Source organism: Danio aesculapii, chromosome 19 (genome assembly GCF_903798145.1).
Source record: "Danio aesculapii chromosome 19, fDanAes4.1, whole genome shotgun sequence".
Taxonomy (NCBI): Eukaryota; Metazoa; Chordata; class Actinopteri; order Cypriniformes; family Danionidae; genus Danio; species Danio aesculapii.
This window is the reverse complement of record NC_079453.1, coordinates 22,214,513-22,236,842: the sequence shown is the minus strand read 5'-3', so window position 1 is coordinate 22,236,842 and position 22,330 is coordinate 22,214,513. Positions and strand designations below refer to the sequence as shown.

The following is a 22,330-nucleotide window of genomic DNA, read 5'->3' as shown; positions in this document are numbered from 1 at the left end:
CATGTTAAAATCGAAGTCGTCTTCTTTATTTTATCAAAATGATTTAAGCTAATAAAAATCAGTTGTATTTTAACTTATATTAACCTAGTAACTGTAATAGTTGATTTTAATCCATAAACTAGCATTTACTAATGAGACATTTAAAGTGTTACCTTTTTGTAATTTAAAAGTCTTTTCCAATTTTATTTGGTTGAAGCATTTCTTTACTCTGAACATGTGTATATACTATAAAGTAATACAGTTAGTAATTTTTGTTATTATACCTGTTAAAGTTAGGAATAGCCATGAAAGTAAAGGCTTTTTAATATTTTTTCCACATTTTTCGAGTGCTTTTGTCTTACTTTTGCTGATTAACCTTTAAGCTTTTTGCAGCATAGGTTCATATCTTGATGATACCAAATTTACCGTGATAAAAGCTAAAAGATCATTTAAAACCGTCATATGCCTAATGTTTAATGCAAAAAATAATAGTAGTAGAGTTGATAGCACAAATTATTTAGAGAAACCTGGTAGAGAGTTCCAAACTGAATTGATGTTTCTAGATTCAATTACTAGATGTTAAAGTTTGAAGACAAACTTTGTGGTAGCTTGAAAAAAGCCATGTTATTAGCATGTTTAGAGCATCAAATAGCATGTCACTGGCATTGTTTTAGCATGTAGCTAGTATGATTTACATGTTTTAGCATGATTCTAGTTTTAGAACGAATTAGCATGCCGTTAGCATATTTCTAGTATGAATTACCATCTTGTTAGCATGTTTCTAGTATAAAATAGCATGTTGTTTACATGATTCTGGTATGAATTAGCTTGTTAGCATGATTCTAGTATGATTTAGCATGTTGTTGGCATTAATCTAGCATTTTGTTAGCATGTTTCTTGTATGAATTAACAAGTTACATTGTTTTAGTATGAATAAATATGTTTTGTTGTTGATTATGGCACAAATTGTTTTTGAGAAACCTGGCAGCAAGTTCTAAAATAAATTTATATTACTAGATTAAATCACTAGGTGTTAAAGTTTAAAGACAAATTTTAGACAGCCATGTAGTTATCATGTTTAGAGCATTGCCTAACATGTTTATAGCATGTCACTGTCATCGTTTTAGCATGTTGATAGCATGATCTAGAATAAATTAGGATGGTATTAGCATGTTTCTAGAATGAAGTAGCATGTTGTTAGCGTGATTCTTTTATGAAGTACCATGTCATTTGCATGTTTCTAGTATGAAGTAGTATGTTGTTAACATGATTCTAGTATGAATTAACATGTTGTTAGCATGAATCTAGCCTGTTGGTAGCATGATTATAAAATAAGCTTGCGTGTTGTTAGCATGATTCTAGTATGATATGTTGTTTGCATACTTTTAGTATGAAGTATGTTGTTAACCAGATTCTGGTATGAATTAGCATGTAATAGCCTTTGTTTATGTAAATGCCTCCAGTTTTAATGCGTCCTGAAATAAAGTAAAACGACTATACGTCGTGTTTGCTGGCCTCACGCATCACGCACCTGTCACAGTCAGCCAAACAGTCAGTCAGCACGTAACCTTAAAGGGTTAAACAAATGACGCATAGCACTACTACGGTTACAGAAAAGTTTGCGCTGTTATAATTCACTTACCTTTTAGTACGTTTTGGTGCGATTATCACCCGCTATTAAAAAAATCAAATGTTTTGAATGCGAAGCTGTAATGTAGCCGTGGCGGGATGAATCTTGGCATAGCAGCCTGCCATGGAAGAATGAATGTAGCGGAAACCATACTGTTAGCATGGTTCTAGTATGAATTAGCATGTTGTTTGCGTGTTTCTAATATGAAATAGAATGTTGTTAGCATGTTTCTAGCATGAGTTAGCTTGTTGTTGGCATGAATTTAGCATTTTGTTAACATGAATGAATTAGCATGTTGTTAGCATGTTTCTAGAATGAATTAGCTTGTTAGCATGATTCTAGTATGAATTAACCTGTTGTTGGCATGAATCTTGCATTTTTTAGCAAATTTCTAGCATAAATTATCATGTTGTTTGCATATTTTAGTATGAATTAACATGTTATGTTGATACAGCACAACTTATTTTGTGAAACCTGGTAGCGAGGTCCAAAAATGAATAGCATTTTTCAAAATTAAATTAATATTTGAATTATATGTAAATACGTAAATACGCACTACAGTTTATATAAAGTATGTGTTTGGGAATATTGAATATTCATTTCAATTCTGTAAAGTATAGTTAATGACAAATAGCTCAGCAGGCCTGTGTGTCATTCATGACATGTTAATGCTGAACCCTGCTTGAAATATTGTTCAATTATGTAACATTATTTGTTACTTGCATGATCTTCTGCCTGAATGATTTGTGGTGAATAGAAGATACTAGATATTAAATTTTGAAGACAAACTTTATGGTGGCTTGAGAAATCCAATTTATTAGCATTACTTTTAAACAAGCTTGTTTTTAGCATGAAATAGCATGTCGCTAACATTGTTTTAGTGTAAATTATCATGCTATTAGAATGTATCTAGTGTGAATTTGCATGTTTTCGTGTGATTCTAGTTCTACTATTAATTAGCATGTTCTTAGCATGTTTTATAATGAATTAGCTTGTTGTTATTTTGTTGATGTAGCACAAATTATTTTAAGAAACCTGCTAGCAATGATTTAAATCATAAGTAAATATGTAATTGCACATTACAGTTTAAAAACAATTTATGTGCTTGGGAATGTTGAAAATTCATTTGAATTCTGCAGTTTAGTTAATGACAAATAGCCCAGTAGGCCTATATGTCTTACAGATGACTTGTTAATACTGATCCCTGCTTGGAAGATAGTTATATTATGTAAAATCCCTTGTATGTGTGATCTTCTACCTAAATTATTATTTCAGTTGAATTGAATATATCTAGATATTAAAGTTTGAAGACAAAATGTATGGTGGCTTGAAAAATCCATGTTTTTAGCACTCCTTTTTAACCAGCATGTTTTTAGCATTAAGTGGCATGTTATTAGCATTGTTTTAAGCATGGATTTGCATGTATCTTGTGTGCATTTGCATGTTTTAGCATAATTCTAGTTATAATATTAATTACCATGTTGTTAGCATGATCCTAGTATGAATTAGCATGTTGTTACCATGCTTCTGGTATGAATTAGCATGTTCTTAGCATGTTTTAATATGAATTAGCTTGTTGTTATGTTGTTGATGTAGCACAAATGATTTTGAGAAACCTGCTACCAAGCACCAAAAATGAATAGCATTTTTCATAATTAAATTAATATTTAAATTATATGTAAATATGTAAATGCACACTACAGTTCAAATACAATTTATGTCTTTGGGAATGTTAAATATTCATTTGAATTCTGTATAGTTAATGACAAATGGCACAGCAGGCCTATGTGTCATTCACAGATGACATGTTAATACTGATCCCTGCTTGGAAGATTGTTAAATTATGTAAAATTATTTGTTGTATGCATGATCTGCTGCCTTCCATTTATAGCAGGATCCTCATTTGTGGTTAATTGAACATAATAATTGGTTTCAAACTCACATGGCACTTAAATTACACAGACAAACATTTGTTACCACTATCATATATTTATTTGGCAGAAACTTTTACAAGCTTTTATTATTATTGCATTACATTTACATTTAATCAGATGCTTTTATCAAAAGCGACTTACAGATGATCATGAGTAATCAAAGCAACAACAGAACAAAATTTGTGAATAATTTGACAAATTTCCAATTAGTCAAATGCAGTAAACAAACATGATAACTAGAGAAAGGCATTGTTAAAAGGTCATATAATTATAATTTTTTAAAGAAGATTAAAAAATTAATAGAAAAGAAATTTTGATTGAAGTAATAATAAAGTATGTGTGTGGACACTCACCGGCCATTTTATTAGGTAAAGTCCAACTGCTCATTAGGTATTGCTTATTAGGTACACCTGTCCAAATTAACACAAATGTCTAATCAGCCAATCACATGTCAGCAACTCAATGCATTTAGGCACGTACACATGGTCAAGATGATCTGCTGCATTTCAAACAGAGCATCAGAATGGGGAAAAAAATTGATTTAAGTGATATTGAACGTGCTATTGTTGTTGGTGCCAGATCGGCTGGTCTGAGTATTTCATAAACTGCTAATCTACTGGGATTTTCATGTACAACTATTTCAAGGGTCTACAGAGAATGGTCCAAAAAAGAGTAAAGTGCAAGTGCCTTGTTGATTCCAGAGGTCAGATGAGAATGGCCAGACTGATTCGAGCTGTTAGAAAGACAAAGTCTTTATAACCACTTACTATAACTGAGGTATGCAGAAGAGCATCTGTGAACGCACAACACGTGGAACCTTGGGGCGGATGGGCTACAGCAGCAGAACACCACACCACACCAGGTGCCACTCCTGTCAGCTCAGAACAGGAAACTGAGGCTACAATTTACACAGGCTAACCAAAATTGGAAAATAGAAGATTGGAAAAACGTTGCCTGATCTGATGAGTCTAGATTTCTGCTGCGACATTCTGATGATAGGGTCAGAATTTGGCATCAACAACATTAAAGCATGGCTCCATCCTGCCTTGTATCAACGGTTCAGGCTGGTGGTTGTGGTGGTGTAATGGTGTGGGGGCTATTTTCTTGGCACACTTTGGGCACATTAGTTTAGCATAATAATTGAGCATTGTGTCAATGCCACAGCCTACCTGATTATTGTTGCTGACCATGTCCATCCCTTTATGACCACAGTGTACCCATCTTCTGATGGCCAATTCCATCCAAATAACACGTCATGTCATAAAATGTGAATCATCTCAGACTGGTTTCTTGAACGTAAGCGAGTTCACTGTACTCAAATGGCCTCCACAGTCACCAGCTCCTCAATCCAATAGAGCTCCTTTGGGATGTGGTGGAACGGGAGATTCGCATCATGGATGTGTAGAAGACAAATCTGAAGCAACTGCGGGATGCTGTCATGTCGATATGGACCAAAATCTCAGAGGAATATTTCCAGTACATTGTTGAATCTATGCCATAAAGGATTAAGGCAGTTCTGAAGGCAAAAGAGGGTCCAACCTGGTACTAGTAATGTGTACCTAATAAAGAGGCTGGTGATTGTATAATATAGACATAATAAATAAAAGTGTTAGCATTAGAAAGTAAGTATTACTTTAAATGATTATTATTATATAATAATTATATTATAAAAAATATTATAAATTACATGAAAGACATGGATATGAAATTATTCTTACAATTATATCTGGATCATCATAGTAAATAAATAAGCTTTCAAATCCACTTGACTTCAATTAAAATGTTCTATTAATATTACTATTATTTATAGAAGTAGTAGTAGTGAAATTATCATATAAATTGTAATAAGTCTGAGAAAAATATGTTATCCTGCTGAATGTTAAATGGATATTCAGTGAAAATAATTTGGGCAATAATTATAATTATTATTTTTTTGCTCCTGTTTGTTTGTTTTATTTTTATTTTTTATGCATCATCATCATCATCGCACACCTTTTATGTGCACCTCAAAGGAGCTCTTCTCATTGAAAATTTTGCTTTTGTCTGCATACATGCAGTCCATTTTGCAAAGGCTTTCAGATGTGTTTTTTTTTTTTTGTCATAGAATAAAATTCCACCTGCTCCTCTCTCTTTCATTTCCTCTCTTCCTCTCACTTCTAAATCACTTACATTGATGCAGCGAAACACACTGACCTTTCCAGAGTGCACTCGCTCACAGATTGCCTCTCTCTATGTTGTGAGAAGAGCCTTTCCCATGTTGATTCGGATTGTGTGTCTGTGTCCCTCAGCTGGAGAAAGAACTTGTATTTCTTTTTTGTGTTACTGACGAGTGGCACCTTTCCTTCGAGACATGCACTCATCTTTTGTCTCGAGCCACAAGTGAGGGAGAGGGCTGACATTTACTGTATATGCGAATGAGGTGTATCTCGAAAGCCGTTTGAGATGGGTTAAAGGGCTTTTTGATAAGCAGAGATAGAGTAATACTTGCGGTGATGGATGGTTATTTTCATATTTCTCACTGTTATATATGCATTGTTCAGAAGCTGCTTGTGTAGTTGGTATGGTTAAGTTAATGTTTAACCTTTCTGCTGTCACTTGTCACTTTTGAATTCATGTGGTTCAGTCAACCCAGGCTCTTTCTGATAATGTACCCCTGTAAACATTTCGTGAGATCGACAAATAAGTCCCAGGAGCCATTGTTTTTTTTGCACTTTTTGTTTTTGCAAATCCGCCAGATATCATTCCGCATTTTAAGATATCAAATTTCTCTCACAAGTGCCTTTCATGACTGCTGTTCTCACGTAAATCCACCAGAGACCGTTGTCGACTGACTGACTGACCGACAGACAGACCCAACCTTTCCTAAACCCAACCAACATTTTTTTTTCCAAAAGCAATCCAGAAAAAGAAAAGCCCTCACAGCCTCTAGATTTTTACCATGTTTTCAGATTTTACTACATCCTGTTAATTACTTGTTTGTTTTATTTGTTGTTTTTTTTGGTTTTATTTGTTGTCTTTTGTTTTTGTTTGACACGCTCTGTGTCTCAAATCCGCCGACGTACATGGCGAGCTACTGGTAACAGCTGAAAAACCATCCATGCGGAGGTAAGTGGTCAGTTAGTAAGCGCAAAAAGGAACTTCATTATACTGCCCCCTAGTGTTTGTTTTAAAGACAAAATGAAGCTATACGATCCTCTGACTACATCTCCAGAAATATAAATAGGGCTACGTTTTCAGAAAGAGCCTATGTTGGGTTCAGGGAAGTCTTTTTTTCTTCTTGTTTGAGTGACTTTATTCAAGGGAAGCAAAATATGTTTTTAAGGCCAGGGCAAGTTTTCTTAAAACCTGAATACCTAAATACCATTAACACTACACATTTATTTATTTATTTATTTTGGCAAAGGGCTCATTTTACAAGTTAAACAGTTGAGTTTTATCTATTTTCAATCTATTCAACTAAAACATGCAGTAACGACTTTTTTATATATATTAATATATCATTGTGGTGAAAAACATGCAACAAACACTGTGAATCATGGAAACAAACACATACGACCCGTGCCAGATGCGGATGCGGTTTCGCCCAGTCACTGGGTCTCACAGCTTGGCAGGTCTGCCTTGCCTTCAGAAAGCACATGCTCTCATGAATAATTAAGAAGCAGGTTCTTCTCATAGGATAAGAAAACTCAGCTATGAATAATAATGAGAAACCGACGTGCCATTACTCCACTAGCAGAGTCGTGCTACGTCACCGATTTTGATCCCGCCCCAATAATTATTTTAAACCCGGAAGATGAAATTTGCTGATAAAAGCTCAAAATTATCCACTTTTCCCCACAATTAAAGCTGACTGGTGCCGTGTCTTAACTGCTCAACACACACAAATCTGTTAAAATCTGAAAAAAAGTACTCCAGGGTGTCTTGAACCTTTAAGCATTTCACTGCATATCATACTGTGTATGACTGTATGTGACAAATACAAAATGAATTGAAAAATGGAATTAAATTCATTACTTGAACAATATTTTTTTATTAATTAATCAATAATTTGAGAATTTGACCCATCCATATGTTTTCAGATACATTTTGGAATGCAGCATTAGTTAAAAGCACTTCATGCAAAAGGCAAAATTCACATAAAACACTACTGCACTTATTTTATGAAATCTAAAAGCAAAGGTTAATCAGTAATGTAAATTTGTAGAAATAGCTCTCACAACGGTCTATTGTATCTGATCTGTGACAATCACATATTAGTGCTTCTGTGTGTATTTTGCATGCTCTAATGCACAACTTATTTATTAAGGAACAATAAAAGAGCTAAACTAGTTTCATTTTCCACATAAATTAAGTTGTTAACTTAGGATATAAACTGTCCAACATTACGAGCACAGAATTCATGCAAACAGGAATGACTTGCTGCGCTTAAAGATTATGATTGCGAATACATGATCAGGACTACAAAATCCAAATTTCAACTACGGAAGAGTCAAGCTTTAAATATTAAAATCATTGAAACTTTTTTTAGATTCTAACTTTAGTTAGATGCTGATGCTCTAATCTGATTCAATGATCTAAGCTAAGCTAAAAGTGCTCTGACATGGAGATGGAGGCAAGCTTTTTATGTTTCTGGGTGTCAGAGCAGCATATTGAGATTCAAAAAAAACAACGAAGATTGCTCTCATGTAACAAGAGTTCATATGATAATTATTTATTTATTTTTATCACATCAAAATCTTATTTAGAAATTACACCCTATTTTCTTTCCCTGTTTTGACCCCCTCATTGGATTGTAAACTCTGCAGTAAATGCAAGCTTTTGTATGATTGGCTGACATTTTGCAAATTAAAACATATTTAAAAAGTTAAATATCTTAATTTGTGTTGAATTGGTTCAGAACAACACTGGAAGAAAGATTTATTGGATTTACTACATTTTTTAAAGTAAGTGGTTGTGAACTATTTATATTGGCACATTTAAACAAACAAATGAAGTTAAACATTACTAAATGTAATGTATTTGTTTAAATTCAGCCCATATACATTGTTTGCAACCTCTTACCTTAAAAAATGTAGTAAATCCAATAATTTTTTTAGTGAACACAAGTGTGAGTAAATGACAGAATTTGTGTTGTGGGTGTGAACTGACCCTTTAATTGTATTTTTTTGTTTACACAAAGGGAAACTTGTCTGGCTGTCATGCATGTAATTGTGTTAGTTTTTTTTTTTTGTTGCCAGCATAGAAGAAATCTTTATTGTTGAGCTCTCCGCGACCGCTGTGTTCATGAATTAAACATGCGACTGTGTGATGTTCTTGTGAAGCAGTGCTGGCACAGCTAGGTGCCCATTTGTGCAGAGTCATAAACATTTCGACCTCTCGCCGAGAGACCAGCCGCCAGCAAGTGCAACTCTGAACATAATGAAACAGAGGTTTTACGGGTCTTTTATTTTAAGATGTGTTTCATTATCAGTCCTCCTGTTCGCTTTGTGTGCTGCGGTTGACGCCATAAATGCGCACATCGCTGGGATCACTTACAGTACATTCGCTCCCATAAACAATACAGGAACGCATTTCAGGATCCCCTCGTAATTACAGTGCAGTGACGAGTTGGCTTTGTAGGCGACTTATCATCAAATGAGTGCAAACTGTAATTGACATACTGTAGGAACACTTTTAAAGCCTGATATGTTGCTCCTAAATGTAGGCAACAAAATGCATTAAAGAGAACTGAAGTCTTACAGCATTATATGTGTAATTCTTGAGACAATAATAGAAATGCCAGCTATAATACATTTAGATATAAACATTCACTGCTGAGATGTATCACTAAAAATAGTCTAGTGGAATCATTTGGAGATGTTTGTGTGCTGAAACATGAAAATGTAATGTTTTAAAGACATTTTTGTTCAATTATTTAGCCGACGCTTTTATCCAAAGCAGCTTAGAATTGAGGAGGCATTCAGAAATTTAATAAAAAGAGGCAATACACACAAGAAGTGCTAATTCTATAAAGGGACTGTTAGTGCTCAGAGAATTAAGTGCTAGAGTAAGGAGTTTAAGGGCCTGCTGCATATAGTAATAATAATAATAGTAATTCCTTACATTTATATAGCACTTTTGGACACTCAAAGCGCTTTACACATTGGTGGGAATCTCCTCATCCACCACCAGTGTGCAGCATCCACCTGGATGACTCGACGGCAGCCATATTGCGCCAGACAACACACCACACACCAGCTGATTGGTGGAGAGGAGACAGAGTGATGAAGCTAATTATGATATGGGGATGGTTTGGAGGCCATGATGGACAGAGTGGGCAAATTTGGCCAGGATATCTGGGTTAAACCCTTACTCTTTTTCGAAGAACATCCTGGGATTTTTAACGACCACAGAGTCAGGACCTTGGTTTAACGTCTCATCCGAACTGAGTAGTATAGAGTCTCCGTCACTATACTGGGGCATTAGGACCCGCACAGATCGCAGGTTGGGTGCCCCCTTTTGGCCTCACTAACACCACTTTCGGCAGCAACCCAGCTTTCCCATGTGGTCTCCCATCCAGGTACTGACTAGCTTCAGTGGGCGACCATGTGAGAGTTGCAGAAAGCTAGCTGTCGGCATATATACAATAGAAGAGAAGAGTGTTTCTACAGGTGGTTTGTCAAGCCCACTCACCTCTGTGAAGCACAATCCATGAATGCACAAAGTTTTTTTATTTTTTTTTTAGACATGGAGTGATTGTAATGGGGTGTTCACACCAGATGCGGCTTGCACAAATAAATCAAAGTAACTACATTACTCATCAAAAGTAATTCGACGTGTGAACATTTTGAGCTTACTCGCTTCATTTTCACATCAAATTCGCTTCATTTGCACCTGAAATTCACTTCATAATAGAGGCAGATTCATGTCATCCAGTTTTGTTGCTAAATGGCTGACATGGATTTTATCAAGAGGGTAGCTGTGCTTTATGTGAATTAGGAAGGCTGAAAAATGGTGTCGATAAACACCTCCAGAAGCTGTGCCAGCTCAGCGGTACTTCCGACTGAACCGGTCCCAGTTTGATGAGCTGTTGTCCTGTGTCTGCAGGAGGATTTCCCTTCAGGGAACCAACAACAGGTGCTATGTCAAAATCACACCCCTACTACAGCAAGCACCCGATTTGTTAACATAACAACAAGCTAGTTCATACTAAAACATGCTAATACATGTATGCTAATATCATGCTAATTCATGCTAGAAGCATGCTAAGCCATTCAAGAAACATGCTAACAACATGCTTATTCATGCGAACAACATTCTAATTCATAAGAATCATTTAATGGGTGATAATGTCTGCCAAAGTTCAGATTTATCAAACCAAGAGAGTTGCGTGAATCTTGCGGTAATTGTGTCAAATGCCTGAAAAACTCAATAGCGCGGCAGGATGTCTAATCATGTCTTTGCATTGCCTTAACATATGTGTTATAGGCTCAAAACTGGTGCAAGTGTCAGTCAGTGTCAGAGAGATAAGAGTGTGTTTTCTACAGGTTGTCAAGACCACTCACCTGTATAAGGCTATACAACTTTTAATTATTGTGAATGTCGACAATGTCAAAGGCTTAATTTTTGTGAAAAACATGACAACCTTTAATTGATAATGTATTTATTAAAATAAATTCTTGATCAATATTATTACAATCTTGATAAATAAAATGCTGAATTTCTTATAACTTGCAAAGAACTGTTTACAAATTGATATAAAACATTGATCCACAGTAAAAATTGTAGTACTATATCTGTATTTATTAGTGTTTAATTTTAATTTTTTTAATCATGCCTAGTAATATTTGATATTTATATAATTGACATATAAAAATTTTAAATATTTATTCAGACTTTAGAAATTATACATTTTAATTCAAGATTTATGAATGTATTTTCTACATCTGATGTTCAGTTAAAATGCTGCGATTTCCTCTGTGTCCAGGAATTGCTTTCAATTTCTGACATCTAAAGTATTACATAAAGTCTCATCATTTATTCTCTTTAGAAACTAACATGTTTTTTCAAATCGAGTGAAAATCTAATTCGAAAAGCTGATCTATAGAGAGTGACATATTGAAGAATTTCAGCTGTATTTTACATCTAAATAACAGTGCTGGCAATTTGAAGAGACATTTGAGCATGTGAGACTGCCATCAGTCATAATTAACGGCCCAAACATATTGCTCTGAATTTAATGTGCAGTTAGTCCAGTGAAAAGAGGTAGATGAGCTTCCATGAATGGCATTTTAAAGGAAATGTTCTAAAATCCATTTGCTGAAGTGTAAAAGCAGAGCTGCAAACATTACTGAGAATTGGAGCCATAACACTTAGGATTTTTCAGTGTAACAAGAAAATGGCTGTGATTTGTAATAAGAGAGGTCTATTACATCATGTGGATGTGACGATGATGCTGGTTGGCTTATACAGCTGCCACCATCTTTGCTTTTGCTGTTGTTTACTCTTGACGCTTCAATCCTGCTGTCATTTCAGATGGTTGCACCATGATTGGATCTTTTTATGAGAATATGTGTGGAGATCTTTTTTCTTTCTCATGTCATTTTCTGCTAGATTGATGACATAATAGGCAGACCGCACAATGAAAAATGGACTCAAAAGAATTCAATATCCATTTCATATCCATTCTGCTTGCCAGCCTTCGTCTCTATTGAGAAGATGCAATTTGAAGACTTAGAGGCAAACGCACAGAGTGAATGTATTCAGTTGTGGGTGATCTTATGATTTAAATTGAATTATGTAAATGTACATAATATATAAATTATACAAAATCATTGTACTGAACAAGATACAAAAGTCTAAATATAAAGAAAGTAATGTCTATCTAGTTGAAATGTAACACATATATATATATAAATATATTATGTAAGGGAGCATTTACTAAAGGGTTAGTTCACCCAATTTTTTTAGTCTGCTATTAATTACGCACTCTAATGTTGTTTCAATCCTTTGAGTCCTTCGTTCATCTTCAGAACACAAATTAGGATATTTTAGATGAAATCCTGGAGCTCTCTCATCCTCCATAGACAGCTGTTTTTCCACATTCATTAAAGGGTTAGTTCACCCACAAATTTAATTCTGTTATTAATTACTCACTCTGATGTCGTTTCAATCTCCTTAGACCTTCATTCATCTTCAAAACACAAATTCATATATTTTAGATGAAATCCTGGAGCTCTCTCATCCTCCGTAGACTGTTATTTTTACCACATTCATTAAAGGGTTCGTTCACAGAAAAATGAAAATTATGTTGTTAATTACGTATTCTCATGTCGTTCCAATCCCTTGAGTCCTTCGTTCATCTTTGGAACACAAATTAGGATATTTTAGATGAAATCCTGGAGCTCTTTTGTCCTCTATAGACAATTGTTTTTCCACATTTATTAAAGGATTAGTTCACCCAAAAATGAAAATTCTGTTTAAATTACTCACTCTCATGTTGTTTCAATCTCCTTAGACCTTCATTCATTTTCAAAACACAAATGAAAATATTTTAGATGAAATCCAGGAGCTCTCTCATCCTCCATAGACACTTTTTACAACATTCATTAAAGGGTTAGTTCACCCAAAAATTTATTTTGTTTTTATTTACTCACTCTTGTGTTGTTTCAGTCTCCTTAGACCTTTGTCGATCTTCAGAACACAAATTAGGATATTTTAGATGAAATCCTAGAGCTCTCTCATCCTCCATAGACAGTTGTTTTTCCACATTTATTAAAGGGTTAGTTAACCCAAAAATGGAAAATCTGTTATTAATTACTCACCCTCATGTCTTTTCAATCCCCTGAGACCTTCATTTATTTTCTGAACACAAATTGAGATATTTTAGATGAAATCCTAAAGCACTCAATTCTCTATAGACAGTTGTTTTACCACATTTATTAAAGGGTTACTTCACCCAAAATATTTAATTCTGCTATATTAATTACTCACTCTCATGTGATTCCAATCGATTGAGACCTTCATTTATATTCGAAACACAAATTAGGATATTTTAAATGAAATCTGAAAGCACTCTTCCATAGACTTATTGTTCTCACTTAAAAGCTGTTATTTACTTTCCATTCATCACACAATCTTGAAAAATGCTTAGAACAGAAATATTAAGCAAATAGTTTTTAACATTAATTGTACAAAATCAGCATTTTAGAATGATTTCTGATGGATCACATGACAATGAAATCTGAAAAATTACATTAAAAAATGGTTTGCATTTTCTTGACTTTTAGGTGAGCCTTGGAAGCAATCAGTTTCTTTTCTCTGTGCACATCGACCCCTCCGAGACGCCTGCTTTCTGCTTACGGCATGACGTTGATGCATTGCTCTGGCAGCCCCGTCCTGGTCAGGACAACAATATCTGGGAGCACATTTCTACTTTTAATGCACTCGGTAAGGCCTTTTTATTTTTTGTGAAACACCTTAAAATCCTATTAACACCTGTAAATCTCTTTTAAAGATAGGAATGGCAGGTTCTGTGAGTGTGCAAATGAATGAACACAAACACAGCAGCTCATTTCGACAATGGCTAATACAATCTACCTTGAACAAAGCAAGTTAAAAATCTTCAAGGGGTCTTCAAAGTAATTGGCCAAACTCAAAGAGACATGGAAATGTAATACCCTAAAAAAAACCTGTTTGAAAGTTGGACCTGGACCCATATAGCACAATGAAATGCTATAATTGTGCTACCTTGAACTCTATTAATTTAAATATGGACCCAAATGGAAAAAAACAAACCCGATTAGACCCAGTTGTTCATGATTGCTAATCAGCTAATCACTATTAATTTAAGTAAATTAACTTACAAGTTAAGTCTTTGCTCTCTGACATGATTCTGCGATCATTTTTAAACTATACAGTTGCAAGATGGGATATTAATGACTAAGTATGTAATGCCCAGGGTACCACAGGTCCACTCAGATTAATGACTGGTTCTCTCAATCAAATGTGACACTAAATGTAGTAGAAAAATATAGTGGAATTCTGTGCTTCTATGCTGTGGTGAACGGTAAATGCAGGAGCTGTCAATCAGAACAGTCAAACAAATCCAAGCACGCTTCTGCTGTAAAGCTGTCCCCGATTGGTCTATACTTATTTTACGTACTCAAAATGCAGGAGATTCAATTTGTTGGTTGAATTTCCCTCATTTTTAAACACACAAATCTTTTTGGCTTGAGACTTCTGGTGTCATTCACTTCCATTGATTTTTAGACATTAAAAACAGCTTGTTATGCTGCTTTGTCGCAAACTGATATTTTTATAATTATTTTAGTCTGATTTTTATGTATAGTCATCAACACACCTTTTTGTAGAGCTAGTAGTTTGACCGTTCTCTGCCATTTATTATTCCTAGTCATTTCTCCCTAGGCAACTGAATCGGAAGTTCTAAACAATCGCAAAAAGGAGCTCTCTTCCGCATTAAAAAATAAGGTCAATAGCTTTAGGGAATGAAAGTAAATATGTTTGTTAAGAACATGCAACTTTGTATTCATTTTAAGTTACAATGTTAATATAAAGTAATGAAATATATGTGCCAATTTGCGCCATTTTTTTTTTACCATGTAAAAAATTGACACAAATACCAGTAAATGTACTACCACCAGGGCTAAAAGGATAGTTCAACCAAAAACTAAAAATGGGTGAAATCGTATATTTACCTTTCGCTTATTCCAAACCTGCTTAACTTTCTTTATTCTGTTGAACACGAATAAAAAATATTTATAATATTATATTTATATATAATATAAAGAAACTTGATACTGGTAAACATTTGTTTTTAAAGACGATTCTAAAGCGCATGGCGCAAAAGCATTAAGGGCGTATCCGAATCCACTTTTGCTATTTTAAGGACTGAAAAATACGCTTTGCACCGCGGTGCATGGTCTAACAGGGTTGTGCTTATTCTCTTGAGTTATGGGTGTGATTTAAGCATATGCTATTGGCGCATTTGCTATTTACATGGTGGACTTTGTAAGTGGAAAAACTGAATGCTTCACTAGCGAGAAAACAGTTAAACAGTCCATCTGCGCGAGGATAAAGAACGAGCTTCCTCCAATCAGCCTTTACTTTCACTTTCTGTTTCTCTCTTTGGTGGATAAGGAAATGGTGTTGTACACTCCACTGAAGACATCCATTAGCCTACATAATTAATTTTGTTTGTTAAGCGGAAAGATTTGTTTCAAAACTATTTCTAAATTCAGTTCTAATTTCCAGCAATTGAATAAATGAACAATAATAAGGAAGTGTGGTCAAAAAACACACGTCCTATGCCCCATATGGTCCAAAACCCTACAGGTGGACTAATCTAAGTTTGTTTTTAATAAAACAAATATAAATATGTATAAAATTAATAATAATAATAATAACATTATACAAAAACAAGTTGTCATGAATAAACTGAAAAAAGCCCCCCGAGATGAAGAAAACATGGAAGTGTTTTTTTATATTTATGTAGAAATTATCATTTTTGTAATATTTTATTCCTTTAATTCTTTTTCATTTGTAAAGATATTTGCGTATTGCTGTACATCCTGCGTGTTTTAAGCAATGTGTATCCGAGTCGCACAACTAATGTGCTCTGTGCTGGACTTTAGACCTGCTTTCAGCTGGTCAATTGCGGTCAATTGTCTATTTCAGTGCCTCAAAATAGCAATGCGCCAACAATGCGCCTTAACACACCTCCTTTCTAGCAAATAGATTTGCTATTTAAACAACGTGGCGGAAAACGTGAAAATTAAGGTTGCAATGGTCTGAAAATAGCAACACGTCAAGACAAACACGTCTTGTGCCTTATTGCGCCGGGTGTATGATAGGGCCCCAAGTGTTTTGGAACCACTGTTGAGTAAACGTTCATTTTTGTGTGAACTATCCCTTTAACAGGTGTTGTTGCATAATTCATTTAAATTTTATTCTCACATAAATGCTGCATCTGAAAGGGAATCTGCTTCAAATACATAAAATTGCTAGATCAAAGCAACGTAGTTCTCTGCATCTTTAATAAATCTTGACAGTATTTTTTAACACTTTTTATGTTAAGTGCCGCATGCCAGAATTTAGTAAAGTCTAAGGAATTTTTGAATCCAGTAACAGGTAAAAATATTAAAATAAACCTGTATTATTTGTTCTACTCGTAATGTGGTCTATATGTTAAAATGTCCGTGCCAAAAGATATATATATATATATATATATATATATATATATATATATATATATATATATATATATATATATATATATATATATATAGGGAAGTCATCACATCAGTTGAGGTTGCGAATTAGTGAACATAAATCAAGTAAATGACGACAAAATATAACTACGGCCGTAGCAAGACATTTTATAGATTTTGGACATGATGTTAAACAGCTAGAATGTATAGGAGTCGAGGAAGTATTTGAGTCTTATAGAGAAGGTTATCTGAATAAAAGATTATTTCAAAGAGAAGTGTTCTGTATTCATTAATTAAAATCACTTGCATTAAAATCACAAGAGGAATAAATGAGGAATTGGATCTTTCTGTTTCTTTAATGTTTTATTGTTTATCTATAATATTGTGAATCATGGATTTTGAATATATAATTAATTCCCTAGGAATGTATAAAATAAAGCTATACAAAGTAATTATTTAATGAATGCGAATCATTACCTGGACATTTTATGTTGAAATGCGAGATAAATCTGGTCTTGTCTTTCCACCCATCTCATCATATACAGTGAATCTTCATTCTTTAATCTGTTCTCTCATTAGGTTATGTTCAGGCTTCAAAACGTGATAAAAAGTTTGCCACCTGTGCCCCCGACTTCTCCTACGCTGCCCTTTGTGAGTGCCTCAGACGCGTCTTCATTTATCGCCAGCCCTCGCCGGTCGACACGGTGCTCTTCAACCGGAAGCAGGGTCGCCAGGTTGGTCAGGTTGCCAAGCAGCAGGTAGCCAATCTAGACACCAATGACCCTGTACTGGGATTCAGGGCCACTAACGAAAGACTCTTTGTCCTGACTTTAAACAACCTGTTTGTGCTGAAAGTGAACAATTAAGATTCTCCAGCAATACTTCAGATCTAGGTTTCAACTTATCCGGCACATTTCAGAACCAGGTTGGTATGAACTTCTCTAATATACTAGTGTAAACAATGTCTTTATATGTAAAACATCAGGTTTGAAATCTATGCTCATCTGCTCCTCTGAAGGCACAATCTCTAGCCTGAATGTTACACTGCATTCCATTAGGATGTATAGATACATGCAATAAATAAGCATATGTAAGACCATGTCTGTTTGGTTTTCTGTTCTTAGTGTTTCTTTCTGTCTGACCGCAGTCAGTGGAAAAGTAGGAAGGTATTTACATTTACCATTGTTGTGTTCCCTGCAGACCACGACCCCATCAGAACAAACCTGCGACCCTTTTTGACAAAGCAATTTCTGAAGACATGAGTCAGCAGTCAAAGATCAGCAGATACCAAATGCCATGAGACCGCATCACAATTGGACAGACAGACAGGTGTGACATGTAAACTTGTCTATACTGCTTGATCATATGTTTAAAATAATGATTGGTCCCACTTTACAGTATATTAAGTGGCCTTAATAGGTTAGAGTAATTAGGCAAGTCATTGTATAACGCTGGTTTGTTCTGTAGACTATCGGAAAAAATGTAGCTTAAAGGGGCTAATAACTTTGACCTTAAAATGTTTTTTAATAAATTCAAAAGTGCTTTTATTCTAGCTGAAATAAAGCAAATAAGACTTTCTCCAGAAGAAAAAATATTATCAGACATACTGTGAAAATTTCCTTGCTCTGTTAAACATCATTTGAGAAATTTTTAAAGAAGATTCTAATTCTGACTTCAACTGTACATGTTTTTACATTGTTCTAATATTTAAAAAAATTATGCTTGTAATTAAATCTGCAATTAATTTCTGTAATTACATTTAGAATTACACTGTTGATCCATCCCTTACCTTAAACCTACCCTAACACCCCAGACTTGTCACTAACCTTAGCCATATCCCACTTTTAAGACCACCAAAAGTGTTGTGCAATACTACATGAACACAATAAGCTCATTGTATCTCTTTCTGATTGAAGTAAATAGGAATTAAGGCCATTTAAGGCTGATTTATACTTCTGCGTCAAGCGCATGCATATGTTCCGGCGCAGCCTCCGCGATGTCGCAAAGCCCTCATTGTGGCTGACGCCGACCCTGACATGCACCTCTCAAAAAAATGTAACTTCACATTGCAATGACAGGTAGCGTTAGCTCTGTGATTGGTCGGCTTGGTAGCGCTGACGAGTGTGGATGGGACCGAGAGCCACGTGAACCTGTTGGAGTGTGTGTACAAGTGTCGAGTCCCGTGAAGGAGCTATAGGTGAGGTAAAAAGTTTTGTTTAGTATTTACCTTCTGATTAAAATTGTTGCACGTCCGCCATTTCCCGCCTCAAAATCAGTGAGTTTTAGCCACTTGTACATTAAAGTAGCCTTTAGAAAAAACAAAACACCAGTGAAGAAACTCATAAAAATCTCACTGCCACCTAGCATTTCACATGTGTTATTGCAGAGCAACACAAACAGCGCCCAGAAGTATAAATGCAATGCAATGCGCAAGGCATGCGCCGTGGGTCATGTTGATCACTCGACGCAGAAGTATAAACCAGGCTTTAATGTAAAACAGGACAAAATTATTTAAGATTAATTAGATTGTAATTAATCAGTTAATCCTGTCTGATCTCCCTCCATTCATTGCATCGTATTGGAATCTTATTTTATTTAACCTCTTATTAATTTCTTGGTTATTTAATCTAAATGAAAAGCATTCTTGTATTATCTAGGTTTGTTTTTAATTGTTAGTCTAATCTGTTGTGTTTTTGTTCTTTGCCTTGTGTTTTGTACCTTTCAAAGATCATTTGTCAGTATCCAAAGGGATGTGCCTGGGAGATAGATCAGTCTCGGCTGTTTTGTTTAGTGGCGTGAACCTTATTTGTTCAGGCCTCCAGATTAAATCACGTTTTTGTGATTAAATTAGCCTGTGAGGTTGGGATTCATTATCTGCACCAGAATCGATGAACAGCTGAGAGGAAAATCTCAGAGTTCTTTTAATGCATGTGGAGATGTTGCTTTCTGACTGTGGTGTAAATGGACTCTCTTAGATTAGATTTTTTATATTTAGATATTTTTAAATATTAAATTTTAGCAAATACATGTATTTTTCCAGTAAACAGGCTCATTGTAAATACATCATTTAGCCTACATTATTTGTGAAACTGCAAAAGTTAATTAAACACGTTTTACTGCAGTTTGTATGTAAAATGGAGGCTACGGGGCAGTATGATGCCTAAAAGTTTTGTTTTGTTTTACACTAATGATATTTACAGGGACATGTTATCAATATATAAAGGATCATTTTTATGCACAGCACCAAATGAATACCACAAAACAACTTAATGGTGTCTGTGATCTATTATCAAGTAGGTGTGTCATAGGTTTGGGTTAGGAAAGGTTCGTAATCAAGTAGGTTTGGGTTTAGAATTGAGCAATATCACACGAGTAGCAGTGCAATATGGCTGTATATTGGCACTGGTGAAAGGCGTGCCTTTGTGTCCCACCAGTGACAATATACAGCCATATTGGACTGCTACAAGTGTGATATTGCATTTATGCAACAGTTTTCCTGCATAATTGTGTATATAAAAAGATAATCAAACACAGAGTCTAAAAATCCTTTTGTATGAGGAACTACTTTCTTCCACTATTACATCTGCAGCAGATGTCAGAACTACAGAAACCGTTGCTACTTCACAAATGTCACTTTAGAGCTAGTACTTGAATTATGCTCTAGCGTAATGTCTAAAGTGATGACACAGGTGATTTTGCTGACATTTTAAAATTATAAGGCCAAAGAGCATAGAATCACCAAGAGGTGACACAGGAAATAAATGAATTTAATCCATTTTGGAATAAGGCTGTAACACAAAAAAATGTGGAAAAAGTGAAGCGCTATGAATACTTTCCAGATGCACTGTAACTATTGCAGATTTGCACATTGCGATATTGATGCTGAAACGATATATTGTGCAGCCCTATTGGACATTTTAATGTGAATGTTCTAGGTTAATTACTCACTCTCTCACTTTCCTTCAGCGTAGTCCCTGCTTAATCAGGGGTCACCACACGTGGAATGAACGGCCCAAGGTTAATCAATATACATTTAATTGAACTTGTATATATTAAATGTTGGCATTTAATGCATTAGTTATATTTTTACAAATGAATAAAATGGCATTTATATGAAACTATAATATATATTAATACATATAACATTATTTTTTATTTAAGTAGCATTTTACAGTACAATTATGGGCAAACTGAAAGACACTTGAAAAGAAACTGACTTGAACTTGAACATCTCGTAGACTAGTTTAAAGAAGGTGTATTATGAATTTATTCTCTATCTGTTCATCTTTAAGTGTGTTCAAGGTGCACTGTTGTGTTTCAAAACTGTCTTTGTGGAAAATTTATCTTCTCAAGTGGCATTTTGTGTACAGGTATAACCTCATGCTGCAAACAATACATCATCATGTCTAATCAATAACAAGGATGTTTCAAAAGAAAGGACGGTTTTCTGTTTACCGTCATTCCATTCATACATGCTTTTATTTTAAAATCTCCTTTTCACTGACAACAATACAACCATGGCCATTTAGCAGTGGGATGATGTCACACGCCATTTGAAAACGGAAAAGCAGCCGTCAGTTCCACAGGAAATGCATTTGCTTAATGGATAAACTGTTCTCCAGGTTTGTGTCTTACCAAAAAAAGCCTCGGCACTCTTGCAAACTGCGATTGATGGGGTCTGAATTTATTAACAACAAAGCTAGCGAGCGAGCTGCTCTGTAGTGTTGATATATTTATCCACCCCGGGAAGGCTGTGTCAGTTGTTTTCCCTCTTTGAATACGACACCTGTGTTATTCGCTTTAAATGTGCACCTCGCTTCATTTATTGAACAATCCCAAAGGATTAAAATCTCCTCTGGAGAGTGGCATATGATTAGAAGTGTCTCTTGCGTAATGTGTTACTATTCTACAACAACAACAAAGTTATGAATAGTAGCACAAGCTTTAAGTTATATCAATTAACCAGAGAGGTTTGAGGCTTTTTGACTTTTCATAGTTTTATTATTATTATTTTTATTTATTATTATAATTTTATTTTTTTTAGTTTTCTAATCTAAAGAAAACATCCAAAATTTTCTTTTTTAAAAGTGTACTCATCAATTTATGCCTTGAATTAAATAACATATTGTTTGTCAAAATTAATAGTTAATAACTATTAGTTAATAGTTTAACAGTTTTATTCATATCTCTGATTGAGAAATATGCCTATTACATAATTTGCCTATCATTCGATTTTTTTTAATTTTTTTTCTACAGGGTGTCCACGGCATCTTAATGTCTGAAATTTCAAAAACAAAATTTTAGGCCTTAAAAACTCATAGATTTACTGAAATATTGTCATGTAGGTCTTAAATAATTTTAAATGGGTCTTAATTTTCCTTTGTGTATGTAAAGCTACCCAATCGATCCAACATGCATCCAATTGTTAACAGTACATCTCAATAAAAGCAAAACTATAATGCATAAGGCTGTAACATAAAAATGTGGAAAAAGTGAAGCGCTCTGAATACTTTCTGGATGAACTGTATATCCATAACTAATAATATAAGTGCCTGTTGTGCATACAATTATTTTTTAAA

At 34.6% G+C, this 22,330-nt stretch overlaps 1 protein-coding gene across 1 annotated transcript in view; it reads left to right on the top strand.

The window, feature by feature from the left end:
* nudcd1 (NudC domain containing 1) overlaps positions 1–17,845 on the top strand; it is a 58,848-nt gene extending 41,003 nt beyond the window's left edge. Inside the window, 2 exon segments of the mRNA XM_056480248.1 lie at positions 13,812–13,971; positions 17,331–17,845. Of these exon segments, the coding sequence (XP_056336223.1) occupies positions 13,812–13,971; positions 17,331–17,617 (447 nt within the window). The 3' untranslated portion in view covers positions 17,618–17,845.
* Positions 17,846–22,330: the final 4,485 nt, after the last annotated feature.